A 15,194-nucleotide genomic window follows, 5' to 3' on the forward strand; every position below is an offset into this window, starting at 1 on the left:
GTTTACAACCAAGTGTCAACATTAGAGGCACACATCAAATAAACCCTTGGTACCAAGGTGACCAAAAAAAGATTACCTAATGCATTCAAAGAGCAGAGGCCCAAAAGAAGGCTCGTAAACTACTGGTGTAAAGAAAACTGTCCAGCCAAACCAAAAGTAAGATGCTTTTGAAAGTGTTTAGTATGCAGGACTATATTCTGTTAGCTTCAAGCATGATTCAACATGTGGATTTTATTTGCCAGCATGTGCATTACTTAAAGTTATTTTTACAATCAAAGAGAACAAATTATTTTATTGCCAGCAGCTGTTGAATATTCTCATGATGACACAGCTGTTCAATACTCAGTAAAGCAGAGAAACATCCTGTATGAAGAACATGGCAGCAGCTCTGAAGACTAAACTTAGTAACCTGGCCTATATTGCAAATCCATTTTTCTCCCTTACCATTAAAATCTTAGTTTGGGGGGTTTGCTGAGGAAAAAACATTCATTTGAGCAATATATCATTTTTTTATGCAAACTTTGCTCTGACTAATAAGTTTTTAGATTTTGACACAAACTTTTGGGTTACATATACAAGGCAGTACACATGATCCAACCTAATATCGGCTATTTTAGTACAGCATTTGTCAGATGTCCGATATTAATAGCGAAACCAGCAGTCATTCAATTCTTGTGCCACTAATTTTAAAGTGAGAGAGGACACGGGAACTTCTGGAAGAAAGGAAAGATCACTGGAGCTAAAGGCTTGAGGATGACAGAAAAAGCACGGAACTTAGCAAAGAGACAGAATGGGGCCGAGCTCTTGACAGGATGGAGGAGTAAAATATTTAAGAGTTCACAGTGCTCCGGGCTCAAAGGAGAAATATGTGTAAGGAAATCGCGGAAGAGGAGTGCAAAATTACAAGATACACAGAAAGAGATGATGGAAAACCGAGCAACTTGAAAACAACCTGGAAGTTGAGGTGACAGGGTGAGGGTGGAATTTATATAAAAAGTCAAAATCTGAGAGATCAGGTGACAAGACGAACAAGAGCTGTGATTGCAGCTGTGTCCGGTCAGTAAATAATTCCAGGGGGCTATTATCAGACATATCAAACGTGTGATGCAATATCTAAAACACAAAATGATAATCAATTGTATAAAAGAAATACCTAGGACCAGATGCTACACAGCATTTTCTTTCAGTTAGTTTTCCAAAACCGATAAACGTAATCATAAAACTACATGAATGGGAATGTGAATTTTTTCACTTAGATAATAGGTTGGAAAGGGTAGAAAGGGTCAGTAAGACAATACTCAACTCAAGTAAAGAAACAGCTAAAGTCTAAACACTTACTTTCTGTGCCCAGACATGACATTGAGAAAATCACACAGTGGATTATTTTAAGTGGGCGGGGAACATGAAATGTATACTGGCTTTCAAGGCCTTGGGTGGCCTTAGGGGCCAAGGTTGATTAAAAATATCTAGATCAGACCATGGTTTTATCCATGCATTTGGTGCGACTGAAGTTTGTCTATTTATTTGCCACCATGTGGGTTATGTTTATCTATCACTGTTAGTCTGACCTCAAGAAACTTACCCCAAGAAATACAAAACGTCAGGTCAAAGACAAATGATGAAATTATTACACAAAAGCATTTGGCATCATTGATTAGTGGGACTAGGGCTGCCCATCTACTGATTTCCCCAATGGATTAGATTAAGTTTCCTTGATTGGTCTTATGAATCAATACTGGATCTTTCAAATTTAGATAGATTTGAATCAGAAATTTATTGAATTTATTGTTTCAACCCAGTCTTATAAGCGAGCACATGTGTATGTATGTATGTATGTAAATTGAGTAGCAACACGAAACTGAAGCACAGTTTAATAAAAGAAACAAACAAATTCATGTAAATCACGGAGTGGAGGGCCTGCTGTTTAGTTAACAGGCAACATTACAGAAGAGACTACATCGGCTGTACAGTTCCTGCAGTGCCTTAGACAAGTAGACAAGCAGGCATGCAAAATTATGATCTAACACGTCTCAAATCTGGTATAAGGTATCTTATTTGTATGACAGGGAGAGAAGTAATCCTGACAGTGCGGAGCAGCAGCTGGCTACAAATGAAGTAGTGGTGAGTGGCCTAAAGGGAATGCATGTGGGTCATGGTAAAAGCGATATGGCGTGCAAAATGATTCATTACAATGACGAGAGCTGATGTAGGCATATGCTGTGCGGATTGATTTGACAGATTACTTATGTAAAACAATATTTATCATGCAGCAGTATCATTCACACCTTCTGATCTCTGTTCATGGGTTTAAATCAGGTTTTTGGTGGGATGAAAGCTTTCCTAAGCTTTACTTTACCAGTATTGGATTCTGTCTACACAGTCCTGTAGGTCTTGTATCTACTCTTGCATATCTAGCAAATTATTATTATTTTTAATTATTTATGATTTGTTTTATGCTCATTAAACTTGACTAACAACACAATGTCAAAACCATATTAACCCATTTTCCGGTTTTAAAGATGTTATTGCAAAGTCCTCTGCAATGTAGGTTTAGTTCAGCTGTTTAAGGTTTGTTTTCTATAAAATTCTGAAACCACCTTTCCATCACTTGATTATAACCCTGTTTTGGGGCATTTTTTAATGTACTGATGTCAGAAGAGTAAATAAAAGTTGGACAAATACCTTGAGTCCTTGCTGATGGGATCTCCTCCTGTGATGAGTGAGGAAGGTGTTTGCCCCGGACTCAAAGGTGCGGCTTCCTTGCTTTCATCGGTCAGCACAGTTTCTCTGCACTCCTCTACTCGAAGTTCTCCCTCGCCATCGCCAGGACTACTGCTGTTGTCTGGTTTGTAGGTGAATATAATGGTTGGCTTCTGGTTGGGATCCTCTGGCTTAGCCTCAGTGAACCAGTGTTGATTTTGGGCAGGCGGCGGTGGAAGAATGTGAATGACCGTTCCATCAAGCCCAACCAGCTTGCCCTTCTCTTTCTCTCTCTCCACCTTCTCTCTCTGCTCATCCTCGTCTTTTCGTCGACGGAAAAAGCTCTTGAAGGAGATCCAGCGTTTAGGTTTGGAGCTTTCTGCTGAAATACGTCTCCCTTCTCCACCAGGACTTGTTTCACCCTCACTTGGTCGTATAGGAGAGCTGGAGGCAGAGCTCTTGGTCCAGTTGCCAAAATGTCTCTGGAGTATGTTAGAAGCGTGGTAAGGGGAAGATGTAGATCTCGGAGGGGGGAAGGGGGCATTGGGCTCTGACCTGGGGCTAGAGAGTGGGACAGCAGCAGAGGCACTCTGGGATTTTGACAAAACCTTTGAGGGCGTGTCCTTCTTTGGTTTGGAAAGACCGCCGTCAGCTGTGGAAAACAGGGACTTAGGTCGAGTAAGGGTGTCCTTCATGGCATCAGGTGGGAGCGCATAGAGCTCCTCAGTACTTAAAGTTTTGGTTTGTGCTGAGGGCGACTCTGGAGGAGACTGAGGAGGTTGGATGGAGGCCACAATCTGAGAAAGCACGGTACTGGCCTCCTCTCTATGGCTTACCACTGTGACAGAAGCCAAAGCTGAGCCTGAATCATTATCTTTACTGCTAGAAGCATCTCCACTTGTCTTACAAGTATGTGAAACAACCCTCCCAGATGGGCTATTTTTAGGTCGGTTTGCAGTAATGGCAAGATTGGCAGGAGAATTTGCTGATGTAGTGGGAGAGAACGCCCCACCTGTGGAGCTAATCACAGTGCTTGTAACAGTGCTAGGGTCTGTAGTGGTTCTTGGTTGTAAATTTGGTGCTTTTGACACTGCTTCAAGTGGAAATTTAGTCTCTTCGGAGGAGGCTCGCTCTGATGTGCCTCTACCAGAGAGTGTTTTCTCTGTTGAGGAGGACTGGACACTCTCAGACGACCCAATCTCTTCATAAGTGTGGCTGGCTACCCTATTACTAACCCCTTTTGTCTGTGGCAGTTCTCCACTGAGTCCCAAGAAGCTCTTGTACACAGCTAGGTTGTCATATGCACTTGGATTGATAACAATGGGTACCTTGACAGCATTTTTGGAACTTCGGGCATAGGCTGGTTCATCTCGAATAATGATAGGAAAAGGAGGCATACCTGCATTATTGAAACTGTTGAACTTGATCTCTGATAAATTGGGGGATTTCACAGGTACAGTTCGAGAGGACGACAACCCAGCAATGGGAGAAGTGGGAGCTGACTTGTGACTGCAGTGCTGTGTAGTGATGGAGGGACCAGGATTATTCCCCAGATCCACTTTAGGTATTTTTTGCCGAGGACTTGTACTTGATGTCCACACTTCTTGGTAACGTATGCTGCTTGATTTCTTTCGCGAGTTACCAGACAGCGCAACAGACGTAGGTGATGTTGGCATTGCAGAAGAAGATGTGGAAATAGGGGACAGTGGAGACAGGGGCTGGACTACAGGTGGGTTACAGTATGATGTAGGGCTGGAGGGCATGGACAGATTTTTGGGTTTTGGCGATAAGTCTGGAAAATGTTCATCTTTATTGGCCATGGATGCTGACACATCCACTACAGTGTAAGGCTTACAGATCAATGATTTTTCCAAATTTACTACACGGTACGGTTTAGCTTGCTCCTCTGTGGGACTAAAACTTATAGTGACTGGTTGACCAGGAAGAGCCTGGGGCATTGGCATGCCTTCTCTGCCATCCTGATCTTCTAATCTAATGGCCAGGACAGCCTTGTGTGTTTCGGTAACCTTGAGTGGACTCAGTGCTTTGTTGACAGGCTCCTTTTTCAGAGGAGAAGTGCAGGAAATGGGTGCCTTACAAGGGGATGTGGGAGAATGCAAGCCATTTCGAGGGGCACAGTGGGCACTGCTCCCACTACTAGAAGTTGTACGAGAGTCTTCGGGTAGTGATGATGATGATTCTGGAGAAGTAGTAGCCTCTGAATTTGATAAGAAATCACTGCCTTGCATGTCACAAGGCCCATAGGAAAGAAGATGTCCATTGGAATCCACTGAGGGGTAACCATTCAAAATTTCATCGTAGCTATCATCATAGTCAACTGCACAAATACGCTGTAGTGAGCGGTTTCGAAGTGGGACAGTATTCCACTTTTTCCCTGCAGCAAAGGGCACTGGAGACAATGTGGCAGCACGAAAATTTGCAAATCGAGGTTGGCCTCGCATACGGATCTCCATAGCTAGAAGCTCTTCATCACTTTCATCCCAACTCTCATGTTCGTCATCCTCATCCCTTTCTGTCTCTTCCTCCTCATCGTCCTCTTCCTCATCATCTTCACCCTCACTCGAGAAGTCAGGGTAGCAAAAGCGACCACCCTCTGTGCTGATGACCTTGGCGCTATCACTAAGTGATACCCGTTTTTGTGCAGTGCTGCCTCCACCACCGCTACTACTGTAGCTTCCCATGGCGAGACAGCTTGAGGCTGGGAGGCCTCTTTCTAAAGACCTTCTATATGAACTGCTGATTCGCCCCCAAAATAAGTCTTTAGAGGCGGAAAGGGGTGGGGGACTGGAGGCAGGGCCCAAACCAGCGATCTCCTTCAGGACATCAGTCAAACCACTGTTGTTGTTATTTCCACTATGCGTTCTTGGGCTAAGTTGCCCATAACCTTCAATCTCCTCACTACCATCCTCTCCTTCGTTGTTGTTGCTGGGCCCGCCGGGCCTCTTACGGTTCAGTCCATTGCGATTCCAGACTGTGAAGGCTGATGTTTTGCCTTGTTCTATTAGATTTGGTGGTTGCTGTATGTTGCCATCTGAATCTAGTCCTGAAGAGGAGCAGGGTAGCATCATTGTGGGCTTAACAGCAATGGTTGGTTTCTTGGCCACCGGTGGCCGAAAGTTTCCTGAGCGAGAGGACCCACTGCCAGCCTTCTGGGAGTTGCTGGTAACGTTAGGGTTGGCTCTGGCCCCAGCAGGGGGTGGATTCTGTAGCTGAGTTGTTGGACGCCTCTGCTCAGAGGGTTGCTTCCCTCCACTGCTCTGAGCCAGGCAGTGCAGACTCTTAGGTTTAAAGCAGTTCTTGCACTCCCCTGGTTTCCACACGTGTTCGGTGAAGGTGCTGCAGGCTGACATGGCTGCTGGTGGGTGAGGCAGCCTCTTGGGTCAGTGGACAGGAAACCCCTCCATGAAACTACAGGCTTCAGGATGTGACTGTAGAACGCCTTTCAAACCTCAAATGTGGGGGGCACTGGACCTGTAAAAGACAAAAAGGGGGGAAGGCATACATTAAACCAAATTTCAATTTTATTTCAATCAAACTTGACTTATTTCCCAGAAATATTTCACCTTGACACACAGATCAAACCGCATTATACATTTACACCTAACACACCGCTATATTTAAAAGGTGGAAGTAGGTCAAAAAGAGGAGAGTGGGAAAATAATCTTTGGAAGAAATAATGACTTCAGAAGGCAGTGCTACATTGTCTCCATTAGGTGGCAAACTTCCTCTATGCAGAAGCCAGTCCATTCTATGGGGCAGTGATCTTCAAACCTCAAGTTTAGAGGATTAAACAAGCTTATATTCTGAATGACTGTCTTATGTGTTATTGGCCGTGTGGTGAGGTGAGATAAAAGTACTGACATTGTCACTTCATCAAAATCCAGTGAACAACAGCAGTTACATGGAAAAACAGAATCAAAAAGCTGAGTTTACATGTTCTGCAGTTTACATATAGCGAAATCTGACAAATGGCATACAGATTTTGAAGGTTATACAGGTTAAGTAAGTCTGAAAGTACATGAAAAGTGATGCTCTTTATTCCATTCGACAATAACTGAAATTAAACAAAAAACAAACAAAGTGTTTGCAGGTGCTTACATCTATAGAAGGTCAGTGTAAGACCACAAGCTCATCAGCCAAAATCACTAGATCCCAAACTGATCACGGATGATCCACAAAGACCCCTCACGTCAACCCATACAAATTTGCCAAATATATAAAAATGATTTGCTAAACACGGTATGTTGAAAAGGGGAAATGTGGAACCTTTGTTAAATTGGTATAAGCCTCACTTCAATGTACAACATGAATCTGACTGACACAAAGGGAAACCCATTAATATTTAAATGTGCTTTGTCCCAATTGACATGTCTAAATTTTTAACAACTAATTATAACCAGCTCTCATAGACCACATTAACTTCAAATGCATGGATAAGTAATAATAGTAATTGCTCAAATAACCAATTAAAATGGAGCTGTTGCACAAAACCTTGTTTTTTTGACTCACACAGGAATTGGCATGTTACATAACCCGGTACCATTTTTACATTGTTGAACAGGTCCTTCAGTGACACAGGAAAATCAAATACCAATAACAAAACAATAAAACAAACACTTTTCGCCTCCCCCTTGACTCTAAGTGCATAAAGTCTTACTATTTACTCTGATAATCAAGGCAGAAAATTCAAAAAGGGACTGAACTCACCACAGAAATTGCTAATGCACAGAGACCAGGAGACTAGTTTGATTTTCTTTTTCTTTTTCTTTCTTTTCTTTTTGGTTCACATCATGAAATGAATTAAATGAAATTCATGCAAAACATTTGCTGATGCATCTGAAATGTACAGCTGAATAAATGAAAGATGAATGAATAAATTTTTTTCAGATTTGTATTCATTGGTTGCCAGTTCTCGCTACCATCCTCATTTGACCGCATTACTGGAATCAAACAGTCAAATGAACAGGGAGCCTCAAGACATCATCTATTGTCTCAACCAAAACAAGTCAAACAACCCAGCCCTCATTTCTAAATAACTGAAAAAACAGCAATCGTTTCCAGGTCTACATCTGCTCTTGGCTATGCACTTGGATGATAATCAGAAATCTGGTTTTCTTCCATGGAGACCGATCAATAGTTTGAAGCTCTCTCCTTGAGCCAGCAAAAGCTATTTAAGCGTTCTTTGCCAAAGCAATATTCGATCTATTGGCTGGTGGTGGATAGCTCATTCCGCTCCGTTTAACATGTAAAGGAGACCAAAGGATTATTATGAACTACTTGGCCTACATTTGCCATTGGATATGGTGTAGGTCTGAGGAAGAAATCCCTAAGACAGTGTGAGATATCTCTGAATGAGAAAGCAAACTCTGACGTACTGTTTGCACTGCTTTCTATGACTATAAATCAAAATAACCAATTAATGACCATGCAGACAATTCGCAATGACTCAACCATAAGCTCAGCATGGGTATTTAAGCAACTACACATGTGATGATTATTAATGGATGAACCAAACCTGAATTTGATCAAATAAAGCTGGAGCTATGACTCATTGTAGGGCTGACATCAACAGGGACGGGTGAATCTGTCTTGGAGTCATGAATGTCAGATCCTGTGAGGAAGGATGTTTCCATGACGACACCCTACCCAGACCCAAACACAATAAAGCAGGAACTCCTGAATCAAACTTTGCTTACCAAGTTGCAATGGGCGGGAAAAGATTTATCCTGTTACGCTGCACTGGCCGCATCCTCACAGGAAATGGTGGTTGTAATTCAAACAATATTTTTTCAGAACCTGTCAGCGCCGTGACACGTAAGCGCTGTGCAATTTCAAAACTGCAAAAGCACAGCCCAAGAAAAGTCTGATATGTGAAATGTCTGTAATAGTATTTGTCTCTTTTCCAATCCAGCGTCCAGATTCATTGTGTCAACTCCTGACCGTCACGCTTCTTTGAATAAAGCAAAACCTAATTGCTGTAATGCAGCTGTGCACAAGTAAACACGGACATCAGAGAACAGCATAAACCAAGGGGCATTAACATGGACCAGTAAGTTTTTGCACATTGAGAAAAAGCATATTTATTTTTGTCATGAGCTCACCACCAGACGGACTTTCTTTTGAACATGATTTCTTTTCTGCCCCGACAGACAGCAGACGGCGTGGCACACGGAACAGTTTTCTTTGGAAATCAAGAAAAACTTTGTTTTTATTTTCTTCATAACAGCTAGATGGAATTATAAAAAGCCCACCCCAGGGTGCCTCCTAATAGGACAATTCATTTTTTTGGGGCTTGTGTTTGTGATCTCACTTCAGAGTACCAGCTCAATCCAAAGTTCATGAGCCACATCCATTATTCAACCAGCCGAAATCCCCAGTGGTGGATGTGACAACACGTTTTACTTTTTTCTCCGCACTCATTAAAATTCTCGTGTTGTTTGATTTAATTTTCTTACCCTTCAACGACTGATACGACTCTGGATCCGCCAGCGAGCAAATCTTAGTTCTGTTCTAGTTTCTCACTCAGCCGAGGGCCAAAATTAGTGCCATGTTGTAACTGACAAGTCTCTACATCATCTATTATGACATGACAGTCATGTGTGACTTGGGGACAGCAATTTAATGTGTCCAACAACCCTTTCCCTAATCATGCAGTTCACTATTTTTCACGCAGCTCACATTTCCACACATCATTAAAATATGTTAAAGCCATACGGGAGGGGGGGGGGGGGGCTTGCTTATGTAAGTGTCTTTGTTTCAGCATATTCTATCTGTGGTTAGGATTTATGCGATACTAGTGTTCCTACCCGTGGCCATCAGCCAAATAATAGTCGGCTATTTTTGTGTGACTTTCATTATATAACAGATATTACGCAACGCAACTGAAATGTGATGAATTACGATACAGCAAATCAGTTTTAATACAAGACGCCTGTGAACACAAGACATTTTACAGTGGGAAAGCTTAGTTTTTCTTCCCTAGGTGTCTGGGATTCTATAATGCACACATTGTTTTATCGATCCAGTCCCTGCATGTGTCCACAGTGCGTCTCTGCCACATCTCTGACGGTGATTAGAGTGATATGAAGCAGCACTAAGGCGGCAGCCGCCACAGATTATTGGAAAACCGGATGCAGCCATACATATTTTCTCTCTTCTATTTCTGTCTGGTTCTTTCTCTCTGCTTTATCCGACATAAAATCAGCGTAAACGATTAAACAAAGGATAACCAGCTTTGACACTAAACACAAACACTGATTTTACTTTGACAGCACATAGGCACACATGAAAAACATGACTCTTGCTGTCTGCTTAGTTACTCTAATCAGTGATGTTTTCTTTCCCCCCGCCTATGTGCCTTCCATGCATATTTGATGGGGCTAAGGCATTAACGTCAACAATATAAACTGAACCCACAAACCGAATGGAGACTGATGACTGTGGGAGGTAAAGCGATGGCTGATCTCCATGCAAGATGGATTTGTGCTCAGAGAGATGAAAAGGACATGATCGACACACAGCAGAGACGTCTGAAGGGTTGAACAGGGCGCAGTACCTTTAGCTTTAGCTATTTTGTGTTCACTCTAATTGTATTATGATGGTGTTTTATTTGCAGAAAATTTGGATTTCAGGAAATCAAGGAATAATGAAACTGAATATGGATCAGCAACAGTGAGCGTGGCCACTGCCATTAATAGCTATTTTGTGACTCATGAACCAGTGTTCTGTACATGAACTATAGGTTTAGTCTGAAAAAACATCTACACTGATCAGGCATAACATTATGACCAACCTCCTGATATCATGTAGGTTTGTGCCTCCAAAACAGTCGTGACTCATCAGAGAATGGACATGGGCCTTCTGAGGGTCCTGAGCTGTTTGGAAACAGGATGTTGGGGGACTTTGAATGAGGGGAGGGGCTTCTGTGGATCATCCCACAGATACTTGATCAGATTGGGATGTAGTGATGGCGAGTGTTTTTTTTTTGTTTGTTTTTGAGTTGTTCCTAACCATTTTTGTGTGTGTGTCTGTGTCAGGCTGGATCCTGCTGGTGATGACTGTTGCCATCAAGGAGTGTCATTGCTCTGGGGTGGATGTGTGGCACATGTCTAAGTATCATCCACATTAATGCCAGCCATTGTGGCTGATTGGTGTATGTGCTGAGAAGGAGAAGACACACTTTGAAGGAACACAATGATTCTTATTCTATTTGACAACGGTTAAACAGATTGGTTAAATAATTATAACCTTATAAATATGTGTGGGTTATAATATTTTTTTCTGATTCAAACTGATCTTAAGTTCGATTCTAACCTCATCTGTGGATCTATTCATTTAATTCAAGCCATTACATGCATCCTCTCATTTGAAATCTCACTGTGGTCTCATGTAGGGTGATCCAAAACCTGACAGAAGTTATAAGCCTGAGAACCTTTTCAAGCCTGAAGTCTCATTTTACTTAAAAAGTGTCGACAGAGAAGAGCTGCACAAATGCAAAGCCCTAGATCTAGAGTTTGCTGGTTTCCTTAACAACAAACTAGGTGTGAAAGCACCCTTAAACGGTTGGGCTTTACATGTAATTTAATAAAGTAATAACACACGGTAATAAAAATGTTAGTTTCATCACTAAAGCTGTTAAAAAGAACCATATATTTGACTAGAAGTAAGAATCTTGACTGGAGCTAGAGATCGCGGCTGCCATAGAAGAAATCCTAGTTGATTTGTTCACTCTATTTAAGGCTTTGACCTCTGTGTTACACACATTTTGTTTTGTAAATTGTCAGTTACATACTGTTCTCTTCTTTGCAGAGGGCCCGGCTGAAACCATCTGATAACCCCATATTACAGCTCCTATCCATATGATGGTAATGTATCTACTGACTGCTGGTTCCAGTGAAGATCAGAAACATAATCATGACACAGTTTTGTGGAGTTTACAGCTTGAAAATACACATTAAAAGTATTATACAGCATGACTTGGTTAAACCTGCTTTCCTTATCATTACTAATGGCTGAAAACACGTTGAAAAGATATTTGTCTTGACATGAACAGCACTCGGCGGTTATTAACATATCAACATCCCACAAATGAGTGGGAAGCTGCTTCAATCACTGATGTGCCACACGCCTCATCTCTGTCAGTTACTGTAAAAACAACTTTGGTGTGCGCTGCACGTTGGAGTAGGCAGTGAAGCATGTGTGTCGCCTTCTTCTCCAATATTTAAAGTCTTACTAAATCTAAAATTTAACAAATGAATAGAAGAGGGTAATTTAATCACCACCAAAGAAGAGAAATTGATGAGAAATTAATAAGCTGGGAAACTGTGATAGTCTGCTGCTAGTGGTGATAACTGTGATCTGATTTGGGAATGAAATGTGATTAGAATGTGAGCCAAATGGGAAAAGAAAATGATGTACCAAAGAGACTTCATTACATTTACGAGGATCCAGAACTTAGGTCCTGGCTTTTTTTGAACCAAATGACGGCCTTTGTGTCTATGTGTAGTCATTACATGATTGCATTTTAGGTGCATTTTCTATACTCTGAGAGAGATTGCAGCACTCTTTGGTCAACAGGTCACTGCAGGATGAGTCACTCAAGCAATAATTGGGTTTTAGGTTTTGGAACACACCCACGGTGACGCTGTAACTGTAAGAACCACACAGGGAGTGGACTGCTGGTATCTACGTCTGAGCGTAGACGTTCTAATGGCAGGAGCTTCCCTTCAGAAGCATTTTAATGAACCATTGCTACATCTGAAGTATATATTGTGTGTCTGTGAGTTTGAGCCCAACAGTTTTAAGTAATGCTCAGATAATGATCTCCGTGTTCCACTTCCTAAACATGCACACATTTCCATCTGGAGAAAGTAGCTGTGAAAGATGAAAGGTCAGGCCGGGATGCCTCAGTGCTGAGCATGTACTCATTATCTCTGCAGTTAACCTCCTCACCTACCTCTCCTCTTCTCCCATTCATCCATTTGCTAAAGCTCATCCTTGTCATTGTTCCTCCCCCCTCACTCGCTTTCTTTCATAGTTGTGCTTTGTTGTTTATCTTTTGCCCCTCCGGCTCAAATATTTCTCACTCTCCTCTCTTTGTATCTCCTCGTCCCTAACCACTCACTTTTTTGTTCAGGCCATTCTCCTGCAGGCGTTTTATCATTTTTGCTTTCCCCTCTGAGGTATGTAAATCTGTCTTTTTCCAGCCGCCCTTCACTTCAAACATTACTACAAGAAAACACTGTCAGACCTACATTACGCAAACCATCGACTCCCGTTCCCAACCATCGATCCTTTTTGTGCCAAATCTTTACATTGAAGCGCGTCATTCACATCACGTGATGCTCAAATGACAAAAAGTGAGACGCGATGGCGGAGAGACTGAAACAGTTGAAAGTGTGGCTTCACTTCACCAGAGAGGACTGTAACGGTGCAACGTACACTTTGATTTCAAGCAAAGGCTGCAACACCACCGAAATACTGAAGCATTTGTCGACGACGCACATATTAAATACAGAGAGCGCCATGTGTTTGACAGTCTCCGGTCAACAAGTGCAGCTGCCACTAAGTCTCAGCAGAGCTGTGCCGGTGAGGGTATGTATATCCTTTCCTGTGTTAACACAAGCTCAACGCATTCAAGATTCCCTAACATTATTTTACGTAGATAAAAACAAAAACTGCACAAATATTTTTTTTTCATTTGATCTATCTTAGATGATAACCATCAACGGGGAGTGTGTACAGTTGGTTCAGACTTACAAGTACCTGGGCCGATCACAAACTGGACCGCTCAACTAACATAGACTCTATAATAGAGATGTAAATAGAAATAGAAATAGAAATAGAGACGTCTCTATTTCCTTAGGAGACTAAGATCGTTAAATATCTGCCAGAAGCTGCTGGACATGTTCTACCAGACTTCCGTTGCACTGCGGTGTGCTGGGAGGAACATAAGGCGGCCTCTGGGGATGGGCAGAGCTGGAGTCCCTGACATCAGCGGCAGATGTAAGGACCTAGAAGAAACTCTGGTCCTTCATGAACAATATCCACCACCCTCTACAAAACACCACAGTCAGACAGAGGAGCTCGTTCAGTGACAGGCTGCTGTCTCTGTCCTGCTCCGGAGGTTGAGGAGGTTGTTTGTCCCTCAGGACATTAGACTCTAAAACGCCTTCCTGTGAGGAACCAACTGGACTGTATATAGGAAGGTATATATGAAGGTTATGGTATTCAGCCAGTGGTTTCAAATAACATTACATATGCAGTCCAACAATAAATTCTTGTTGGGGGGAGGAATTGCAGTGCAATCTAGAATAAACGTTTTCATTATTAATTCATTTCTAGTTTTCTTTCTTTTAAGTTAGTAGTTTTCTCAAAACTGTCAGAAAAGGTGAAAATTGACCATCTAAAAACCCAAGGCAATTAAACTGTCCTGGATTACGAATAAGTAGCACTTCTGTGTGCACAAAAATAGTTGATGATTAATTTTCTTTCAGTCTAATAATTGTTTCTACACATAAAAATCATCATTTAGTTATTTTTTCCACAAAAACGTTTTCTTTTCTTGTTTTTATCTATGTCTTCAGCGGAACAACTATTTCCATATGTGCTGTCAGCGATTATGATTTGTGGGCGAGGCCACAGAAAGATATAAAGAAATCTCACAGCTATACGACGACAACCGTGGCAGCTAGAAAACACGCACACGGAGTCATGCACGGTTCAATCTCATGTACCCACAAAAATGACGAAACTTCAGTGGTGCCACTTGCGGTATTCTCTCAATGACAAAAATGTGAAAACAACAAACTACTCACACAGATGACAAACACCACACAAACCAACAAAGTGTTGCCTCATTAAAAACAGTGAAATGAAATGAGGGGGGGGGGGTTGGTTCGAGGGCAGCTTTCTGTTTCAGTTCCTTCTCTTCCTGCGACAGTAGCTGCTGGTGGCGAGTTAGCCGTTCGTGCGAGACGCAGAGCTGGCCCGCGATTTGTGACCATCTGCTCCCGATCTGATAGCAGCAAACACTGTCTGGTTTCGTGCCAGGCGAGATATCACACGACACCTGCTGCTTGGTGCCACTACCACCAAGACACAAGCCCCATGGGACGGGCCGAGTGAGCCCCAGATTTGTACCGGGATAAGAATAACTTCAGAGCAGCCACTGGTGGGACAGAACTTTATTTACTCAGCGCTACACTAGCGAGGCTAATGCATAAAACATTGGCCTCAGTGTGCGAGTGTTTAAAAAAAGAATGAAAATATGAAGAAATAGTTCACCGGTTTTAGTATGCGGAGAACCGGCCCTGTTCTTAGCAAGAAGGTGGACGCAACCACTGTGCAATAGCAGAACAGATTAGGTCAGTGTGACTTCTTCTTTTATGTTTAACCCCAACATAGAAAAGAAAAGAAAAAAAATGGTTGAGTATTACTCACAAGATCTTTTAGCTGTATTCTAACCACGGGAC

The 15,194-nt window shown here is 42.2% G+C and overlaps 1 protein-coding gene across 3 annotated transcripts in view; it reads right to left on the minus strand.

Annotated features, from left to right (window-relative positions):
- peak1 (pseudopodium-enriched atypical kinase 1) overlaps positions 1–15,194 on the minus strand; it is a 97,181-nt gene that overhangs the window by 16,597 nt on the left and 65,390 nt on the right. For all 3 annotated transcript variants that reach the window (XM_047595756.1, XM_047595755.1, XM_047595757.1), the window contains one exon: positions 2,683–6,192. In XM_047595756.1, the coding sequence (XP_047451712.1) occupies positions 2,683–6,071 (3,389 nt within the window). In that variant the 5' untranslated portion in view covers positions 6,072–6,192. The remainder of the gene's footprint in view (positions 1–2,682; positions 6,193–15,194) is intronic.

This window comes from Mugil cephalus, chromosome 10, assembly GCF_022458985.1.
Source record: "Mugil cephalus isolate CIBA_MC_2020 chromosome 10, CIBA_Mcephalus_1.1, whole genome shotgun sequence".
Classification (NCBI taxonomy): domain Eukaryota; kingdom Metazoa; phylum Chordata; class Actinopteri; order Mugiliformes; family Mugilidae; genus Mugil; species Mugil cephalus.